Source organism: Lithohypha guttulata (assembly GCF_036872675.1).
Source record: "Lithohypha guttulata strain CCFEE 5908 chromosome Unknown scaffold_2, whole genome shotgun sequence".
Classification (NCBI taxonomy): Eukaryota; Fungi; Ascomycota; class Eurotiomycetes; order Chaetothyriales; family Trichomeriaceae; genus Lithohypha; species Lithohypha guttulata.
In genome coordinates, this window is record NW_027042751.1 from 4,081,166 (window position 1) to 4,098,615 (window position 17,450).

General features: G+C 49.7%; 5 protein-coding genes across 5 annotated transcripts; 3 read left to right on the plus strand and 2 right to left on the minus strand.

The window, feature by feature from the left end:
- Positions 1-349: 349 nt before the first annotated feature.
- On the plus strand, positions 350-2,212 carry KRS1 (lysyl-tRNA synthetase; the record flags this gene model as incomplete). Its single annotated transcript, XM_064897963.1, has 2 exons — positions 350-562; positions 614-2,212. 2 exons carry the CDS (start codon positions 350-352, stop codon positions 2,210-2,212), a joined length of 1,812 nt encoding a protein of 603 aa, XP_064756913.1.
- A 428-nt stretch (positions 2,213-2,640) lies between these two features.
- LTR64_003610 (uncharacterized protein) lies at positions 2,641-3,712 on the plus strand (the record flags this gene model as incomplete). The annotated part of the gene is made up of 2 exons (XM_064897964.1): positions 2,641-3,240; positions 3,296-3,712. The coding sequence occupies 2 exons, from the start codon at positions 2,641-2,643 to the stop codon at positions 3,710-3,712; spliced, it is 1,017 nt and encodes a 338-aa protein (XP_064756914.1).
- Positions 3,713-4,771: 1,059 nt separating this feature from the next.
- On the minus strand, positions 4,772-7,897 carry PMR1 (High affinity Ca2+/Mn2+ P-type ATPase-like protein; the record flags this gene model as incomplete). The annotated part of the gene is made up of 1 exon (XM_064897965.1): positions 4,772-7,897. The coding sequence occupies one exon, from the start codon at positions 7,895-7,897 to the stop codon at positions 4,772-4,774; it is 3,126 nt and encodes a 1,041-aa protein (XP_064756915.1).
- Positions 7,898-8,638: 741 nt separating this feature from the next.
- Positions 8,639-10,453, plus strand: MCD1 (sister chromatid cohesion protein 1; the record flags this gene model as incomplete). The annotated part of the gene is made up of 1 exon (XM_064897966.1): positions 8,639-10,453. The coding sequence occupies one exon, from the start codon at positions 8,639-8,641 to the stop codon at positions 10,451-10,453; it is 1,815 nt and encodes a 604-aa protein (XP_064756916.1).
- A 386-nt stretch (positions 10,454-10,839) lies between these two features.
- On the minus strand, positions 10,840-12,689 carry LTR64_003613 (uncharacterized protein; the record flags this gene model as incomplete). Its single annotated transcript, XM_064897967.1, has 2 exons — positions 10,840-10,873; positions 10,948-12,689. The coding sequence occupies 2 exons, from the start codon at positions 12,687-12,689 to the stop codon at positions 10,840-10,842; spliced, it is 1,776 nt and encodes a 591-aa protein (XP_064756917.1).
- Between the last annotated feature and the right edge of the window lie 4,761 nt (positions 12,690-17,450).

Consider the following 17,450-nt stretch of genomic DNA (forward strand, 5'->3'; position numbering starts at 1 on the left):
AGAAGATTGTGTAATTGGTTATGAGCAGGGGTGAGCAAATGAGGAAAGCATGTTTCGGCTGCTCAAAATGCTGGGTCGATTCGTTCTCGAATATCGAGATATCAAACATTGACATGGAGTTTTTGAACAATATCCTCAGATAATTCCTATAGTGTTAAACAGAGTCAGAATGGACTGGTATAAGAAGAGCTGCACAAGACTATGTACCAAAATCCGACCCCGCATTGACCTAATCGTAAATTTATGTGGACAGTCACAAAACAATTTCCTAGGCCTACACAATATAACCACTTGGGTTTCACGTCATCTCGGGTTTGCTTGTTGTTCTTTCCATCTTAAATCGTACAGTATGGCAGACAACGCGGAGCCTCCATCACAGGAGGTTGCCAATCTTCATCTGGATGAAGTGACTGGTGAGCGCGTGTCCAAGTCTGAACTCAAAAAGCGACAGAAGCAGAGGGAGACTGAACGCAAGAAGGCCGAAAAGGCCGCTGCTGCACCTCCAAAGGCAGTAAGGGAGAAGAAAGAAGGAGAGATAGACGAGAGTACTCTAAACCCAAATGTGGGTTTCCTTTGCCCTCTACTCAAAGCCTCAAATTAACCAAAGCTGTAGCAATATTTCGAGATCCGAAGTGGTCGCGTCAACAAACTCAGACAGACCAAGGATCCAAATCCCTACCCACATAAGTTCCAAGTTAATACCGACCTTCGCGAATTCGTCACACGATATGAAGCTACAAAGCCTGGCGAGCACCACAAGGATGTCGAGATCAGAGTTGCAGGCCGTGTCTATGTCAAGAGAGTTTCGGGCTCAAAGCTGGTATTCTACGATATCAGATCAAATGGCGCCAAAGTGCAAATAATGTGCCAGTCACAAGAAGCTACTGGAGAGGTTCCCTTTGAAGCACAACACGAGCCTTTGAGAAGAGGAGACATCATCGGTGTCATTGGCTATCCTGGACGAACAGCACCCAAGAACAGACCGAACGAGGGTGAACTTTCCGTCTTCGCTCACCAAGTCGTGCTACTTACCCCTTGTTTACACTCGATACCATCAGAGCACTTTGGTCTGCAGGATGTCGAAACCCGCTTCCGACAGAGATACCTCGATTTAATCATAAACAACAAGAGCAGGGACATCCTCATAACAAGATCCAAGATTGTGCAATACATCAGAAACTACTTCGACTCCAACGGCTTCATCGAGGTCGAGACACCCATGATGAACACTATCGCAGGTGGTGCCACTGCTAAGCCTTTTACCACCCACATCAATGAGTACAATGCCGACCTGTTCATGCGAGTTGCTCCTGAGCTGTATCTGAAGATGCTAGTAGTGGGTGGTATTGACAGAGTGTATGAGCTCGGCAAGCAGTTCCGAAATGAGGGTGCTGACCTTACACACAATCCGGAGTTTACCACTTGCGAATTCTACGAAGCCTATGCTGACGTATACGATGTCATGAACCGAACTGAAGAGCTAGTCTCGGGCATGGCCAAGCATGTCACTGGCGGCTATATCACCAAATTCCACACAAAGGACGGAGAGGAGTATGAAGTCAATTGGGAAGCACCATGGAAGAGAATAGACATGATACCTGCGTTAGAAGAGGCCACCGGAGAGAAGTTCCCACCTGGCGATCAGTTACATACTACCGAGACAAATGAGTTCTTCAAAAAGCTACTCAAAAAGGTCAACGTGGAATGTCCACCACCTTTGACTAATGCTCGCATGCTCGATAGGCTCGTGGGAGAGTTCATTGAAGAGAAGTGCGTCAACCCAACCTTCATCACTGGTCATCCACAAATGATGTCTCCACTTGCCAAGTATCATCGAGAGAGACCTGGTATTTGCGAGCGGTTCGAGGCTTTTGTCTGCAAGAAGGAAATAGTGAACGCCTACACCGAGTTGAATGATCCTTTCGATCAACGACTGCGATTCGAGGAGCAAGCTCGACAGAAGGATCAAGGTGATGATGAGGCCCAACTGATTGACGAGAACTTTTGCACGTCACTTGAGTTTGGTCTACCGCCTACTGGTGGTTGGGGTATGGGTGTTGACCGGATGTGCATGTTCTTGACCGACAACTATACCATCAGAGAAGTTTTGGCATTCCCATTCATGAAAGAGGAAAAGCTTGCACCTAGAGAACTGGCTGCTGAGGTGGTAGGTATACAGCCTCAGGAAGCTGAGGATCTGCCTAAGCCATAGTATTATGGTCTGAGCATTACGAGGACAGAAGTATGATATATAAGACGTCACGATAGATGATGAAGGTTATACCCGAAGGTGCGAACGAGGAGGCACTAGAAATGAATGAGTTGGTGGCTTAGTGACAGGCTTAGAGGTGGGGACAGTCACTTCAGATTTTGATCGCTTGTGCCTCAGGCAATCAAAGCCGTGAGTGTTGCAATCCTCCACAACAAACGAAAAGTGAAAGGTCAAACGAGGCATCTTCACTCTTGTTGAGACTGACCAGGCTGAAATATTACAAAGTTCCACAACCACCACTGCACTTCTCTTCCTGCGCCGCATTACAGCTGTCAGCTCGCTCTTCACATCTCGAAACATGAAATACCCACAGATTTTGAACATCTGCGTGATCACATTGACGGAAGCAGGACAGACTACCACTAGCGATGCCTCGAACCACAAGAAATAGTCTTGAGACTGCCGATGCCCGCGACCTTGAGGCTTTGGCAACCTCCCGAAGTATCGAGGAGAGCTCATTACCAGAGACACCACCTAAGGCTCAAGTACAAACCTCAGGACTGAAGGCCTATGCTTTTACGCCTTCAAGCACGAATTACACTACCAACGAACATCAATTCGTCGTCTCTGAAACTCGTCCACACCAGACTATCCGAGCACCACACGCGCAGGAAACAGAATTCCTCCCTCCAAACCCATCTTCATCGCCACGGCAATACCTGTCGTCGAGAACAGAACAAATCAATAGCCAACACGCCTATCCCGATCCATACCATCCCACATTCACAGCTGAGAGAGATCCTGAAGTGCTTGAAGCTGCCAGGACATTGTTGGACATCTACTACTCCGCCGCTGCCATTCCTGCAGAAAGAGAGGCTGATGAATCGCGACAGACTGTGGGATCGAGCTTCGTTCTAAGTGAGCCTGTACCTCTTACTGACACAGCCCGTGTTGAAGCAGATGCAAATGGGTCCTCAGGAAGAAGGTGGTTCAGTGCGACACCGTGGCTAAGACGACGTCCTAGACCGGTAAGTATTCATGCATTGATTGGCTCTGACCAGACACTAACGCTTTGTAATTTAGATCGAACCTACTATGACGGCAGAAGACAGAGCATATTCCATGAACCTGACGCTGGAAGCCATCAACAGCTCTCCAGCGAAGAAGTTGAGAAAGCGCCAAGCTGCGAAGACGATCCCTGAAGAAGACAGCGGTATCGACATGGAGATGGGTAACCAAGATGGATCAACAAGCTCCATGGAGAGCGACACTACCTTGTTGGAAGATGAAACAAGTGAGTTGACCGATGAAGAAGAGCAACCCGCTACTGACGAAGATGACGATCTGAGAGACTATGGACCGAAACACCTACCTCATTTCCGCCTTGAGAACAAATACATGATTCGACGGCCAGGGAGAGGTATCCACGAGGCTCCTATCGATGACTCCACGAGTGACGAACCACAGCCGTTCGAAGAGGCTACGAGAACGAAAACGTAGGTGTACCTTACCTAGCCCAAGATTGGCCCTGGAGCTTTGTCCATATACTGAAACTCATCTAGTCGATCAAACAAACACAGACTGGACCGACATGGGACAACATTCGACACAGCACTCCTCCCATATTCAGGCACTGGCAACGCCAGCTCTCCAATCGTGCTCGACACACCTGTCACACCCTCTCGCCAAACCACTGCCACTACTACAGCCCTCACACCTCCCCGTCCCCATTACCGATTTCCAGTCCCACCACACGACCCAACCACAATAAGAACAACACCACCACACTCCCCTTCAACACCCCTCATCCTCGCCGCACACTACGCAAGTGAAAACGTCGCTGCAACACCGGGTTTTGGAGAGTGGCTTTTACATGCCAGAAGAATACAGCGTCGCAGGAGAACATCTAGTCTAGAGAGCTTTCTGGGAATGGTAGCGGCTCAATATGAGTCTGTACGTCGTGCGAGTATGGACAACGAAGGCCATGCAATACGAGAATTTGGCGTCGTCGCAACGGAAGTGGATGACGACGTCGACAGTGAGGCTTCTACGGTTGTGCTATAGCTGAGCGGTACTGTTTTCGGAAAGACTTCAAAGAAGGAAACAAGGGAAAGGGTGATTGCATGTTTGGATTATTGGTTAATCGTGAAGCTTGGTCGTATTTTGGAAGTTGAACAGGATGAGCTACTGCAACAAACGTGTTCACTGAGAACTACATGATTCAATTTTCTCTTCTCGATGTTTGCTTGCCATGTTTGAGTTTAAGACGTCGTACAGATAACCGCCTCCAATCGTCGCTCCTGCACGGAGACGCACTTGACATTGCGTTGGTCACTAGTAGTAGCTGATAAGGCCTTTCTCGGTCTGGCGTAATGTTTTCTTAGCCGGGATGTATGATTTTCCTATAGCTTTGAACTTCAAGACGATGCACAAACTGAGCAGCGCATCATGCAACAAAGCTTATTAAGGTAATTATTGGTATGCTTTCGTCGGCTCGCAATGGGCCCTACGCCTTATCCTACAAGGTCAGTTCTGGATGTCCAGTAAGCGAGGTGCTGCTTAGACGCTAGCCGAGTACCCAACACCAGGCAGGCGACCAGCAGCCTGCCTCCTCAAGAGCCATTTGCGTAACTCGTCCACCCACAACACCGAGCTAGCAAGACACATTAAGCCCAGTATATCCCAGAGACGCAGCGCTTCGGTCTGGAATACTCTCTGCAGGAAAGGAAGGTATATGACGCAAGCCTGTCCTATCAAGCTTCCTGCTACTGCGTAATTGAACATTTTGTTTCCAAAAATTTGCAGCTCACCGGTCAGGACCGATTTGGCCTCCGAACGGCAGGTAAGCGCGTTGAACATGTCGAAAAGTACAAAAGTTGTAAAGGTCATTGTTGTATCTCGTTTAGTGACGGTCAAGGTCTTTGTGTGAGTAGTGGGGTCATCGACATCAAGCATTTCGTGGATGTAGACTGATAAGGTTCCGATCATGATGAAGGCAGCCTGAGTGAAGACTCTCTGCAATAAGCGTCTAGTGAGAACATTCGTGTTGCGTGCTCGTGGTGGCACAGTCATAACACGTGGATCGACTGGCTCTACACCCAAAGATTGTGCAGGAGGTCCATCCATGAGAATGTTAATCCACAATATCTGCATGGCATTGAGCGGATTCTTGAAGCCAAGTGCTGTACTTATCAACAACAAGCTCAATGCTGCAACACTGGTGCTCAATTGAAAAGTGATGAAGTTTTGGATGTTATAGAATATTCCCTTGCCTTGCTCAATTGCGGTAAGAATGGTTGAAAAGTCGTCGTCTGTTAATATCATGTCGGCTGCTTCTTTCGCTACATCTGTACCTAGCAAGCCCATTGCAACACCAATGTCGGCCTTCTTTAGAGCAGGGGCGTCGTTGACGCCATCACCAGTCATGGCAACAACATCACCACGTTTTTGTAGGGCTCTGATGATCTTCATCTTGTGCTCGGGACTTGTTCTGGCAAATATGTTCGTCCTACTAATAGCTTCAGCCAGCTGATCGTCGGTCATCTTGTCAAGCTCGTCTCCTCGAAGCACCTCTCTGGCTGCAGGGTTGAGACTCATACCGAGCCCTTTTGCAATAGCTACTGCTGTGGCTTCGGCATCGCCAGTGATCATGATGACCTTCACTCCACCACGTTGTAGCCTTTGAATAGACTTATCAACACCTTTGCGAGGCGGATCAGTCATACCGACCATGCCTGCGAAGCACAAACCAGAATAGTCTGGCTCCTGAGGCTTGCGTTGCTCACCAGTTTTGGGAGTGGATGTTCGACTCGAAGGTGGCTTCCTGCTTCTAACAGAGCCACTTGCGAAAGCGATGACACGTAGACCTTGGTCGGCCATCTGCTTGGCTCCGGCGATAGCTTCTTGTCGGCGTGCTTCATCAAGAATAATTTCTCTGCCTTCTTTGTTTAGGTAGGTGTCACACTTTCGCAGCACTTGCTCGAGTGCGCCTTTGATGTATGCCATATCGCTACCACTTCCAAGGCCATTGGTCATTTCACCAAGAGGACTGGCAATCATGACGCCCATCCATTTCCTTTCTGAGCTGAAGGGCGTTTCAGTAGAGCGTGGCCCGATGCTATCGCGAACGTCATCTTCGCTGAAGGAGTCGAGCAGGTCCATGACTGCCACGTCTGTAGGCTGGCCGACCCAGCGACTCTTGGTTATGAGGGCATCTCTATCTCTAGTAGAGGAGAGCACGGCGGCAGAGCTCGCCGTAGCAGGAGAAGCGGCGCTAGGACTTGACAACCGCGCGTTGTTTGCAATGTTGCCGATCCTCAGAACCGCACGAGTGGCGGCGTTAGGAATGTTGGTCACCTCCTTATCGATGTTTGTTGGGGCAGGTGCGTCAAAGTACCAAAGCCTGGTGACTGTCATGTGATTCATGGTAAGTGTACCAGTCTTGTCGCTGCACACCACATTGACCGAGCCCAGCGTCTCCACACTTGGCAGTTTTCTGACTATAGCGCCTCTTTTGGCCATTCGTAGCACACCAAGCGCGAGGGTGACAGTCACGATGATGGGCAGACCTTCAGGAATGGCAGCGACAGCGAGAGAAACGCCTATAGTGAACAGGTCGAGTGGTTTCTTGCCTTGTAGGAGGCCGACAAGCATGATGAGCCCAATAACAACGAATGACATGTAGCTGAGTTGTTGACCCAATTTGTCCATAGATTGTTGTAGTGGAGTCCTTGGAGCTTCAATTTCTTGCAAAGAAAGAGAAATGGTACCGAACTCGGTTTGTCCACCTGTTGCGATTACGATGCCTTCGCCATAGCCAGAACGAACGAGGGTACCCATGAAGGCGATGTTGTGCTGCTCATTCAGTCTTACATCAGCACCAACTGTGCCTGCAGCTGGGCCATACGGCATAGGACTGCTTGACCTCGATATATCGTCCAATTGCTTTTGTATATGGTCTCGATGGAGGACTTCGGAATACTTGAGCACTGGCTCGTTCTCGCCTGTGAGGTTGGATTCGTCGATGGATAGATCTGCAGCGTGAGTTATACGGATATCAGCAGGTATACGATCGCCAGTGGAGAAGAGGACAACGTCGCCAACAACGAGCTGAGCAGCAGGGACAGTAGATGAAAGCTTTTCGGTCGAGCCATCAACCAAGGGCTCCATCTCGATGGCATTGCGGTCTTCCAGGACCGGTCGGCTTCGAGGACCATGTACAGCTCTGCGAATATGAGCACTATGCGGCACCAATTTGTTCAGAGCCTCGAGGGACTTCTCCGACCTGTACTCTTGTACGAAACCAACAGTCACAACAATGGTTACAGCTAGAGTGATGCTGACCGAATCATCAGTATTACCAATGAAGAAGGATATGAGGGCAGAGGCCAGTAACAGTAGAATCAGGGTCTCCTTGAACTGCTTGAGGAATCGCAGCCAAAGAGGCTCCTCCTCCTCGTGTGGCAGCTCGTTTGCACCATTCTTAATCAACCTCGATTGCGCTTCGTTCGGCGAGAGTCCTGTGCTCAGGGAAGTGTTCAACTTCTCGGCAGTCTCCTCTGGCGTGAGTAGGGAGTATCCAGCTGTTATGGTCGAGGCCGTATTGGCTCTTCGAGGAAATGGAGGTTCGTCCGCACTCAAGTTTGCATTATGGACCGGCAGTACAGGGGTCGCGGTTCTGGACATATTCGCATGCTCGCAGCAACGGTTGCTATTGTTTGCTCATAGTGACGGCGGTCTCGGCACCTTTTTGTCCTCTTTTCTTCTCAGGCGCAAGATTGGTTTGGTTGCAGAAAGAAGTTCAGGTTGCCAGATCTCAAAATGCTTTGAGGTAGGGACCCAGTGAAGATCAGGCGCCACGTTGCTTCAAGGATATTAAACGAGAAATAAAGCACTACCTTGCAGATCCGTGTTGGCAATTCTACAGCATCTAAACGGATCAGCCAGCACGTGTTGCCAGTATATTTACTCCTTACACGCCCGTGTAATTGGCAATTCGGAGCATACTCAAAAGCTTCTGCTGGTTTGGGAGCTCCAATCACCTGTAGCAGGCAATTACTCGGCTTAGCAGAACAAGTGACGTAAGCGGGAAGTGGGCCGAGCACCTTTCTTGTCGCGCTTTGCAGGAAGCTGCGACTGGGCAACAGACCAGCCTCCCTCGTTCCACTCCACGCGAACAAGACCGCGACCTGCCACAAACTGACGCGTTTGAGCCTTGAATACTGACTAGCACTTTCGCATATTTTCGTACTGCATTTCATTAGACGATGCGACTCTGTTGCGGTACGGCAGGCCAGCGAACCTATTGAGGACAGCATTGCGACGCGTTGTTGTTGGCCACCACTGCAGTCGCATTGCGGTAACAACCACTTCCTTCAAGAATACAACTACCTCTGATCGATTACCACTTCTTTCGCATCGCGCATAATGTTTTATTCCGAACGATTGCTGGCCAAGACGGGCCCTTTGGCTCGTGTCTGGCTGGCTTCCAACGTAGAGCGCAAGCTTACGAAACAGCAGATCTTGTCGCAAGACATCTCGAACAGTGTGCACGTCATTGTCGAGCAGGGTGATGGCCCCATCGCGCTTCGCTTGAGCGCTCAGCTCATGTTGGGCGTTGTCAAGATATACGGTCGCAAAGCTCGCTATTTACTCGACGACTGCAATGAGGCTCTTGTTAAGATTCGAATGACATTCAAGTCCACAAACAACCACGATCTACCAAACCAGGCTACGACTACTATCGACCTCAATCTGCCTGAACAGCTGACAATCGACGACCTTTTCCCAGCCCTCGATTTTGGGTTCGCTTTAACTCAGCAGCCTGCGACTCAGGTAGATGACCGTACCCTTGATGATGAAGACGATTGGACAAGTTCTCTCAATCCTCAGACGCAGAGCGAGAACGCGGGCTTTGCTTCAGGAACTGCCGCCGTGCACGATGACGACCTTGGCCTGGATCTCGGCGAGGATGTAGGGCTCGAAGATACTACAATCAGCATGCAGATGGGAAGAGGAGAAGCCACACCACGTCCAGATGAACCCACGGAACTACCTGCATACGACGATGGGGATGACCTTGGTCTGGACCTTGGTGAAGATGTCGGTCTACCTGACACCACTGCCAGAATAGCAGACGAGCCAACTATAGCCTTTGACGATGATCAACCGCCTATTGCTCTTGACGAAGAAGCCATACTAAGAGGCGCCACAGCCGAGAGAGAAGAATCTCCTCTCTCAGAAGCAGACCCTGAATTTATGGCCGAGGGCGATCGCACTTTTCAGCAGATGCAAGATGTCGAAGAGGAGCAAGCAATTGCTCAACAACGTCAAGTCTCGAGGAGAATGAAGCCAATGCAGGCAGATCGTGAGACCGTACTTCACAATACCGAGATAAGAGCATGGGAAACTGACCGTGCGAGGTTGTTGAAACCCCAATCTCTGCTGCCTGAGGATCCCGAATTGCTTGCTCTCCTGGAAATGCAGAGGAGTGGTGACTTTGTGAAGAACGCCATGAACGACACTTTCGGACGTGGTTGGGCTCCAGAAATCCAAGGCTTGTTGAGTTTCGATATTGTCCTCAGATCTGGTCAGAAGCGAAAGAGAGACAGTGGTATTGCAGATGTCGCCTCTGAAGATGAACATAGTGACAAGAGTCCTCGTCTTGACATCTCAGAGGTGCAAGATGAGCAGGTCATGATCGAAGATGAAGGTGTCGAAATTCGAGAGCCATCACAGTCTCCAATACAACCACGAGCCGCAGTAGAAGAAGAACATGTCCCTGTCGAAACAGACGATCTTGCTGGTATGGTACCTGGCGAGGATGACGAAGGCATCTACACTGCTGAAGGTGGCTTCGACGAGACAACAATGCCTCTTGTGCATCCTGCCGATAGCGGTCCTATATCTGTTGGCACACAGCACGCTGTGCATACGTTACGGGAAGTCTTCGGTGGCTCCCCTGATGCGGGCAGCCCATCTGCACAATCAAGGAAAACAGTGACGTTGCAAGAGTTGGTCCCAGAAACACGTACGAGCAGAGAAGACGCTACAAAGATGTTTTTCGAAGTCTTGGTACTGGCCACGAAAGACGCCATCAAAGTCGAACAGGACAAACAGCCAATCACAGGAACTGAGCTAGGCCTTCCGATCAGGATCAGGGCAAAGAGAGGACTGTGGGGACAATGGGCAGAACCTACACAAACAGAAGCTGCCACTCAGGAGGTTGAAGTTGGTGCATGAGTCAGGACAGCGTTTGACGTGTTTGTATTGCTATAGGTCTCTGGATATGATACCACTACGGATGTGATGACATTGGAGAGGATGATCTGGGTTTTTAGGCGTAGCCAGCCATATTTGGTGTTTGGATTGTGTTTGTTTTACCTGCGTGGGCATTTGTCGTCGTACTGCGCTCCATTGGAGGTCGCTCCAAGATTTCATAGCACTTTCTAGGAGAGATTTGGCGTGCGTATCGCAAATTGAAACAGTTCTTCAAGCTGAAAGATCATTTCATGTTTAATGTGCGTTGCGCATTTACTGAACACGAGGTATCATGCGCATCCACTGCCGGAATAAAGTTGCGAACTCCTGCAGAGCGTCAAGGCGGGCGTTGAAAGTTCCACGTTTATTTACATTAACTTTATCTTTGCCAGCACATCATTCCTACAAACTTACAGTAAGAGTTTTGGAGTAAGATGTTTTTACACACACACATGCGTATGTCACTGTCAAGTTACTCTGCCCCAGCAGCATCATCGTCCTTTCTATCCAATTTACTATGCAAACGATGCTCTTTCATGCCCAAAGCCGCGACGCCCGACAATACAGCTAGGCCAAGACCACTGATAAAAGCTCCCCTTAATGCATCCATATAGCAGTCTAATACGACATCTCTGCTCCAGCCATTAGGTAACTGATAGCCGTTTTTAAGTCCCTCGAGGCTATTCCTCAACTGCCTGATCGTGTCCTCGGCGCCAGGCAGACCGCCGTACTGCTCATGTAGCTCTTTCGTCAGAATGTTCTGGAACACCGCAGACGCGATCGTGATGCCGATAGTGGAGCCGGTTGAGCGGAAGGCATAGGATGCAGCGGTGATGACGGCTTGATGCTCATGTGCTGCGGCGGAGATCATGGCGACGAGTGTAATGGTTAGCATGCCGCCGTAGCCCCAGCCTAGTGGTGTGACGTAGACGAAGGTGGTCCAGGAGGGCGTGTTCCTGTTGAAAGTGCAGAGGAGGGCGGAGCCGATGAGGTAGATGGTCATTGTGCCGACCGCGAGCCAGTAGTATCGTCCTGTGGAGCGCATGGTGTAGCCTGTTGTGAGGCTGCCGGCGGAGACGGCGATGGCGAAGGGAACGACTCGTAGGCCTGCTTCGGAGGAGCTGTAGGAGAGGATGGATTGGAGGTAGAGTGGGACGAAGTAGAGGGCCAGGAAGGCGGACATGGTTGCGAACCAGTTTGTGAGGCAGGCGCAGAGGATGGTTCGGGTGCGGCCGATGAGGACGACGGGAATGATTGGTTCAGGGACGATGCGTGGATTTGACTCGATGTAGACGAAGAGGAGGAAACTGAGGATTGAGACGACGAGAGCCGCGATGACGAGGGGATGTGACCATGGTAACTGGTTGCCGCCTGTGTTGAGACCTAGAAGGAGAGTCGTAACTGTGACGATAAGTAGTAAAGCACCCAGAAAATCTACTCGTCGTAGAGCAGAACCTAGAGACTTGTAAGGACTGCGTACAGGTATGTTGACAAGAAAATAGACCAGAATAGCCGAAACCACAATGAAAGGCACCTGAATCAGGAATGCCCAGCGCCAGCCCTCGACCAGCTGACCATTGATGTGAATATGCATCCGGTCTGCACACAAGCCGCCAAAAATGCCTCCAAAACCCATGCCTGCTCCGAAGACAAGGTTGCCATACCCTTGCCACACACCACGTTTGCGAAGTGGAATAAGGTCTGACGTGACAAAAGTTGCAATGCAACTCAGGCCGCCTCCACCTATACCAGCGATCACACGTCCAAGAATCAGAACTTCCGCATTTGGTGCCAAGCCACATATGAGAGTCCCGATAGCAAAGAAAACATTCGAGAATACCAGTCCCGTCCGACGTGAGAAGATATCAGTAAGCTTGCCACTGAGTGGTTGGCAGGCTGAGTTCGCTATCAGATATCCAGTGGCCAGGTAGCTGAGTAGAGACAGAGACGACAAGCTCGAGGAGATGGGTGTGATCAGAGTGGCGACGACTGTCGTGTCGAGAGCAGCGAAGAAGACGCCGACCCAGAGAGATGACATGATCAGGATCTTACGTCCTATGGGTGGTTCGTCAACCAGAGCTGCGTTCGCGTCATGTTCATCAGCGGAAGTATGGGTCAGCTGTTGTTCAGTATCGTCACTCGGTTGTGGTTGCTGGCGTAGACTTCCATCTCTGAGTAACGGACTGCGCTCTGACACGTCGTCGTGACCATTGGACATGTCTGACTATGATGTCGTTGTGATCTAGCTCTAGTGATAGATACAGAAGATGCAATACTAAACGACTATGATTTGGAGTCGAAGAATAGCAAATCAGGCATCAAGAACTTGGAGCACTGCAACTGTAAGGAATAGCTTAGAGATTAGAGCGCACAATTGGTAGTCGCGTACCCGGAATTAATGTTGCCTGATTTACAGCTTCCGACATCGCTTGGCAGGTAAAATCTAAACAGAACGGAAAACAAGGATCCCACAGTGTGCAGAATGCCCGATACAATTTTGACCATGAAGCTTCGAGAATCATTCAAACCACCTCACGAAAGGCGTGTCACTCGGAATTTGTGTGGAAAACCTGCTTCTTTGAAGGAATTCTAGGGTGTGTACAAGCACTTACGCGTACGACTGGCTGGACGTTAGTATAGAGGAAAACGTACTTGGTCAAAGCACCTCAATAAATCAGTCCTGGCTACACTCCTGACCCACGTTCCTCCATATACCAATAAGACGCAAACAGCTCTGAACCTTGTTGTAGTGTTCAGCAGTCCGGACCAGAAGGAGAAGGCGTCGGGAGCCTCCCTCGTGCTGAACGTCTCAAAACTCTGGTCGACAGTGGAGGAGCTCATCATCGGTCAAGCATCTCCACATTTTCCATTTCTTGTTCCCTGCAGCTCGATCTTCCAGCATAGTCCAACATACGAGGCTAGCATGCGATCGTAGCATGAACGAAATAACTCTTTCTAACCCTCAATACTGGCTTGTTGTATATAGAAAGCCCAAAACTTGCCGCCAAATGTCTGCTACTTCTGTAACGAAAATATGTTCATCTTCCCAACCAAGAATGTATGTATTGCAGAGAACTAGTTTGCTGGTAAGCCGGGTCTCAGGTTCAGTCTCAAGCTACATTTGAATAGCTTCATGTAAGGTGAAGACGCAGGATGAATTCGACTGGTCATTCGAGTGGGTAAGATCATCGCCGGTCTAGCAGTTCGAACAGGTACCTAAGATATCAGCCTCGTCACGGAAAAGAATGTGTGTCATCGCGAACAGCTCTGGTGGCTGACAGGTGGCTGAAGTGCCAGCCTCGGATCGGCTGAACATGTTCGGAAAGCAAGGTCGGGAAGTATTCTGACGATTCGACAACCCATTTGATTTGAGGTTTGGCTGTAGAGGATGGATTCGGGCAGTTGAATTCGGGAGTGAAATGTTTGCTAAAACTAGCAGACCAATCTCGAGTGCCGCGGTCTGTCGCACGGAATGGGAAAGCTGTCATGTGTCAACAATCAAAAGCGTGCGGAACTGACGTGCTGCAAGTCAAGCCAGCATTGGATTTTCTCATGCTTTTTGGCACGCCATAAATTGTGATTGCTGACGTGCATCTGACGAGCGTCACAAATAGTAATTTGTGCAACAACCATGACCACAGTCACATGTGTGCTTGGCCTCGCCATCGTGGCTGGATGGAGTGCACCTGTAGAGGTATCTTCCGAAGCAAAAGATGAATAATGATTCAGGGCGTGCAATCACAAACGACGTTGCAGTCTAAGAGTCTCCTGATAGGTGACGTTTGGGTTTGTATCGGTGCATTTTCGCAGTCCATGCATGCAGCATGAAGAACGCTGTTGCAGAATATGCAGCAGAGATGCGTTGTACTGATATTAGTACACTTAGGTAGGCTAAAGCCTTGATGCCCAGCTCTTCAGCATCGAAGACTTAGCGTCTTCTACGCTGGAGGTGACCAGCTCGGTTGCAGCACTAGAATAGAGTGGATCCGACCACTAGGCATGTCGACTGTCGTACTAAAGCTGGGTAGCTCATGTGCCTCAGCCTTTGGCAATAGTCGATAAAACGTCCTGAAATTGGAGAATTCAATGGGTAGCGAATATGTTCCTGTCAGAGTTCATACGAAGCTCAGTTTGGCGAGCCAATTTCAGAAAGTTTCGATCTGAACTGCCCCATCTGCAGCATTCCCGATCTTGCCAATACCAAATCTGTGTTTCAAAGGAGCTTGGTTTTGGTATTGTTTTCAAAAAGCGAAGACGAAACGATACTTGTAACCACCTCAATGTTGTAACATCACTCCTGTCAAAAGAGAGAATCAAGCGGTTCCGCTACATGCTGTCAATTTCGTGTCAAGAGCTCAGAAGGGTTGAAGTGGCGGATCGTGCGAAGTGGCGGATCGTGCGAAGTAGCTCTTCGTGAATTTTCCCATCAGATACAAGCATCGCACTGCAAGGTACTCCAGGGGCTGTTCAAGACCAGACTCTACACAAAGTTCGTGGATCCAAGGCGAGTCAGCCAATCTTGTGGAGACACGCCAGTCAGAGCACTCCACAACAGTTCTTGCCATAGCGTCAAAGCTTCGTGAGAAGTTGCATCAGACAGTTATGTTACAGTATCTCCCGTCGGTGGTCGGCACGAACTCTGCAAGTCGATGTGTATCTATGCTTGGAGGCAATGATGATCCCGAGCACAGGTACTGCATGGCAGCGCCGTCAAGAGCTGGCCGCAAGTATTGACAGCAAAGAACATTACACCCGCCTGGAGTCTCCATACAGGGTCCGCTGCTGATGCGGTAATTCGACCACGTTGCGAAGGCTCAAGAGTCAACTCCTCTCACCGCTGCATACATGCATTGGGAGCAGTAGAGTTCGGGTCAAAAACGGCAATCAAAGTGCGTCATCCTGTCCCAACCCATTTTGCATGTCTGTCTGTGCGTGAATAGTGTGGGTTCACACTCACTGCTCTTCACAAGAACGTGATAGAGCTAGTGTAGATTCACTGGTCATCGATGTTGGACCATAACAACGTGATGTGTTGCCCGAGTATCGCCGTCCGACCAGGAGTAGACCAGCCAAGTTCCTTATGAGTCAGCTGCTTTAGGCCTTGTTGCTACAAAGACTCTAAGCAGTCGTTGTCACCGAAAGCCAAGCTGTTGGTGCCCAAGAGTTTTCATGTGCTAGTCCATACAACTAGCAGTAGTTGACATACGATTACTGTTTAGCAACACGATGAATCCGCTCTCGCACATTGTTCCACCTGTGTCGTGATCAAGTGCCCACGCATAAAATGGAAAGGCAGCGCTCGAAGGGGTAATATTTAGTGCCACAAGGTTTCTAATGTCGTAGAGCTTCGGAGGAAGAAATGCAAGTAACCGCAGCCAGGCTCCAATGGCTTGCTAAACCTTTCAGAGCGAACTCATGAAAGATTTACACGTCTCAGCCTAGTGCAGAGCACCTGCGGGCCGAACAGTCACCACCAGGTTGTTGGAGTATGTCAACACCCGGAGGCGAAACGTCACTAGCCAACTGTTAACCTGCCACGACATCAAACAAGAAAAATGTTCCGGGCTGGAGTCGAGATTCTTGTGAAGTCATATCGATATGGAGCACTTTGACGGCCTTGAAGCTGTGATTGTCCCCGCTGTCAGCCATGGCTGTTTCGAATGCAGGATTGATGAACACTTCGGCTGGGTGGGATGAAATTTTAGGTTCGGCAGTCTGCACTGAAGGTGGATAAATAGTATGAGCTTGCAAGAACAAAGGACAATTCTCGCGTTATTGCAGGGACAAGGTTTCGCAGCAGAAAACCCTGACGTCGCTAACGGATCCGAAGCGCTCTTGTTTTGTGGTAGCCCGAGACTCGAACTACCACCTTGCTGAAGCATCGGCACTGGTGTGTTGTCCATAACATCACGTCCGACCATCCTTGAGACCAGGCTTTAATACTCCAAAACCCGGACACCCTCTTTTACACGACGTGCTTCACCATTCGACAGGTGTGACGAGGTCCAGTCCTGGCACGATTGTTGTCATTGACTTCATCACGGTGATAGAGCTGGCCGGAAAGAGCACAACGTTTCAAGTTCCAGGTATCAACCCAAGATCACGGTGGTGTCTGTTTCTGTGAGACATAAGGATGTGTTTCTATGCCAGGAAAGACTTCGCTTGCGGTGATTGGAGATGGGGTAACATGATGGAAAGATGTCCACGCCAGCATAGGATCGGTGAAACATGTGGAGCAAAGCTAGTCCATCACGACTACCTCGAACGGAGATCGGAACCATGTAAGGTTTGTCAGGAGATCGAAGTGAAGAAGCGCCGACTGCAAAAGACTTGCGAGAACATCAGTCGCTGGAGTCCTCAAAGAGATACCTTTGCTGCTTTGTTGGAAAAGGCTGAGAACGAGAAAGACGAACTAGTTGAAAAAATCAAGCAGCTCAATTCTCAACGGGAAGCAGTCAAGGCAAAGCTGAGTGGTGATCGAGCCATGGCTCCGATTGACCCGCCGGTGGCGACAATGGATCGTGGTTCGTATACCTGGTCACCTCAAGCAGGGGCTCGAACTTACCCCTCGTCAACCCAACTGACCAGCGGCTATACCACTCCGACCAACTTGGCCGGGAGGAGCTCGAGTACTTCAGTATCATACTCGCCGTACTCGACCGACCGTAACAACGACAAAAGCCGACGTGGTAGACGTTGATTATCGACAACAAGACGATAGGTGAAGGTAAAAACCTGCCACATCACTGCTACTCGCAAACAACTCCCAAGAAAAACTTCGAAGAGCGAGTTGTGGATGTATTGCAGATATGTGGATTTTGGATTGAGACGAGTGACTGAGAAGGGCGATCGAGCAGCTAGGTGAATGTTTCCTTCATCACAGTGGTATTGTGGAATTCTCCAATAGACGCTTCCTAGCTTGGAATCGTGCAGGAGTTGAGGCGGGCTGCTTGCGTACTGGAAGCGCCGGGCTATCAAA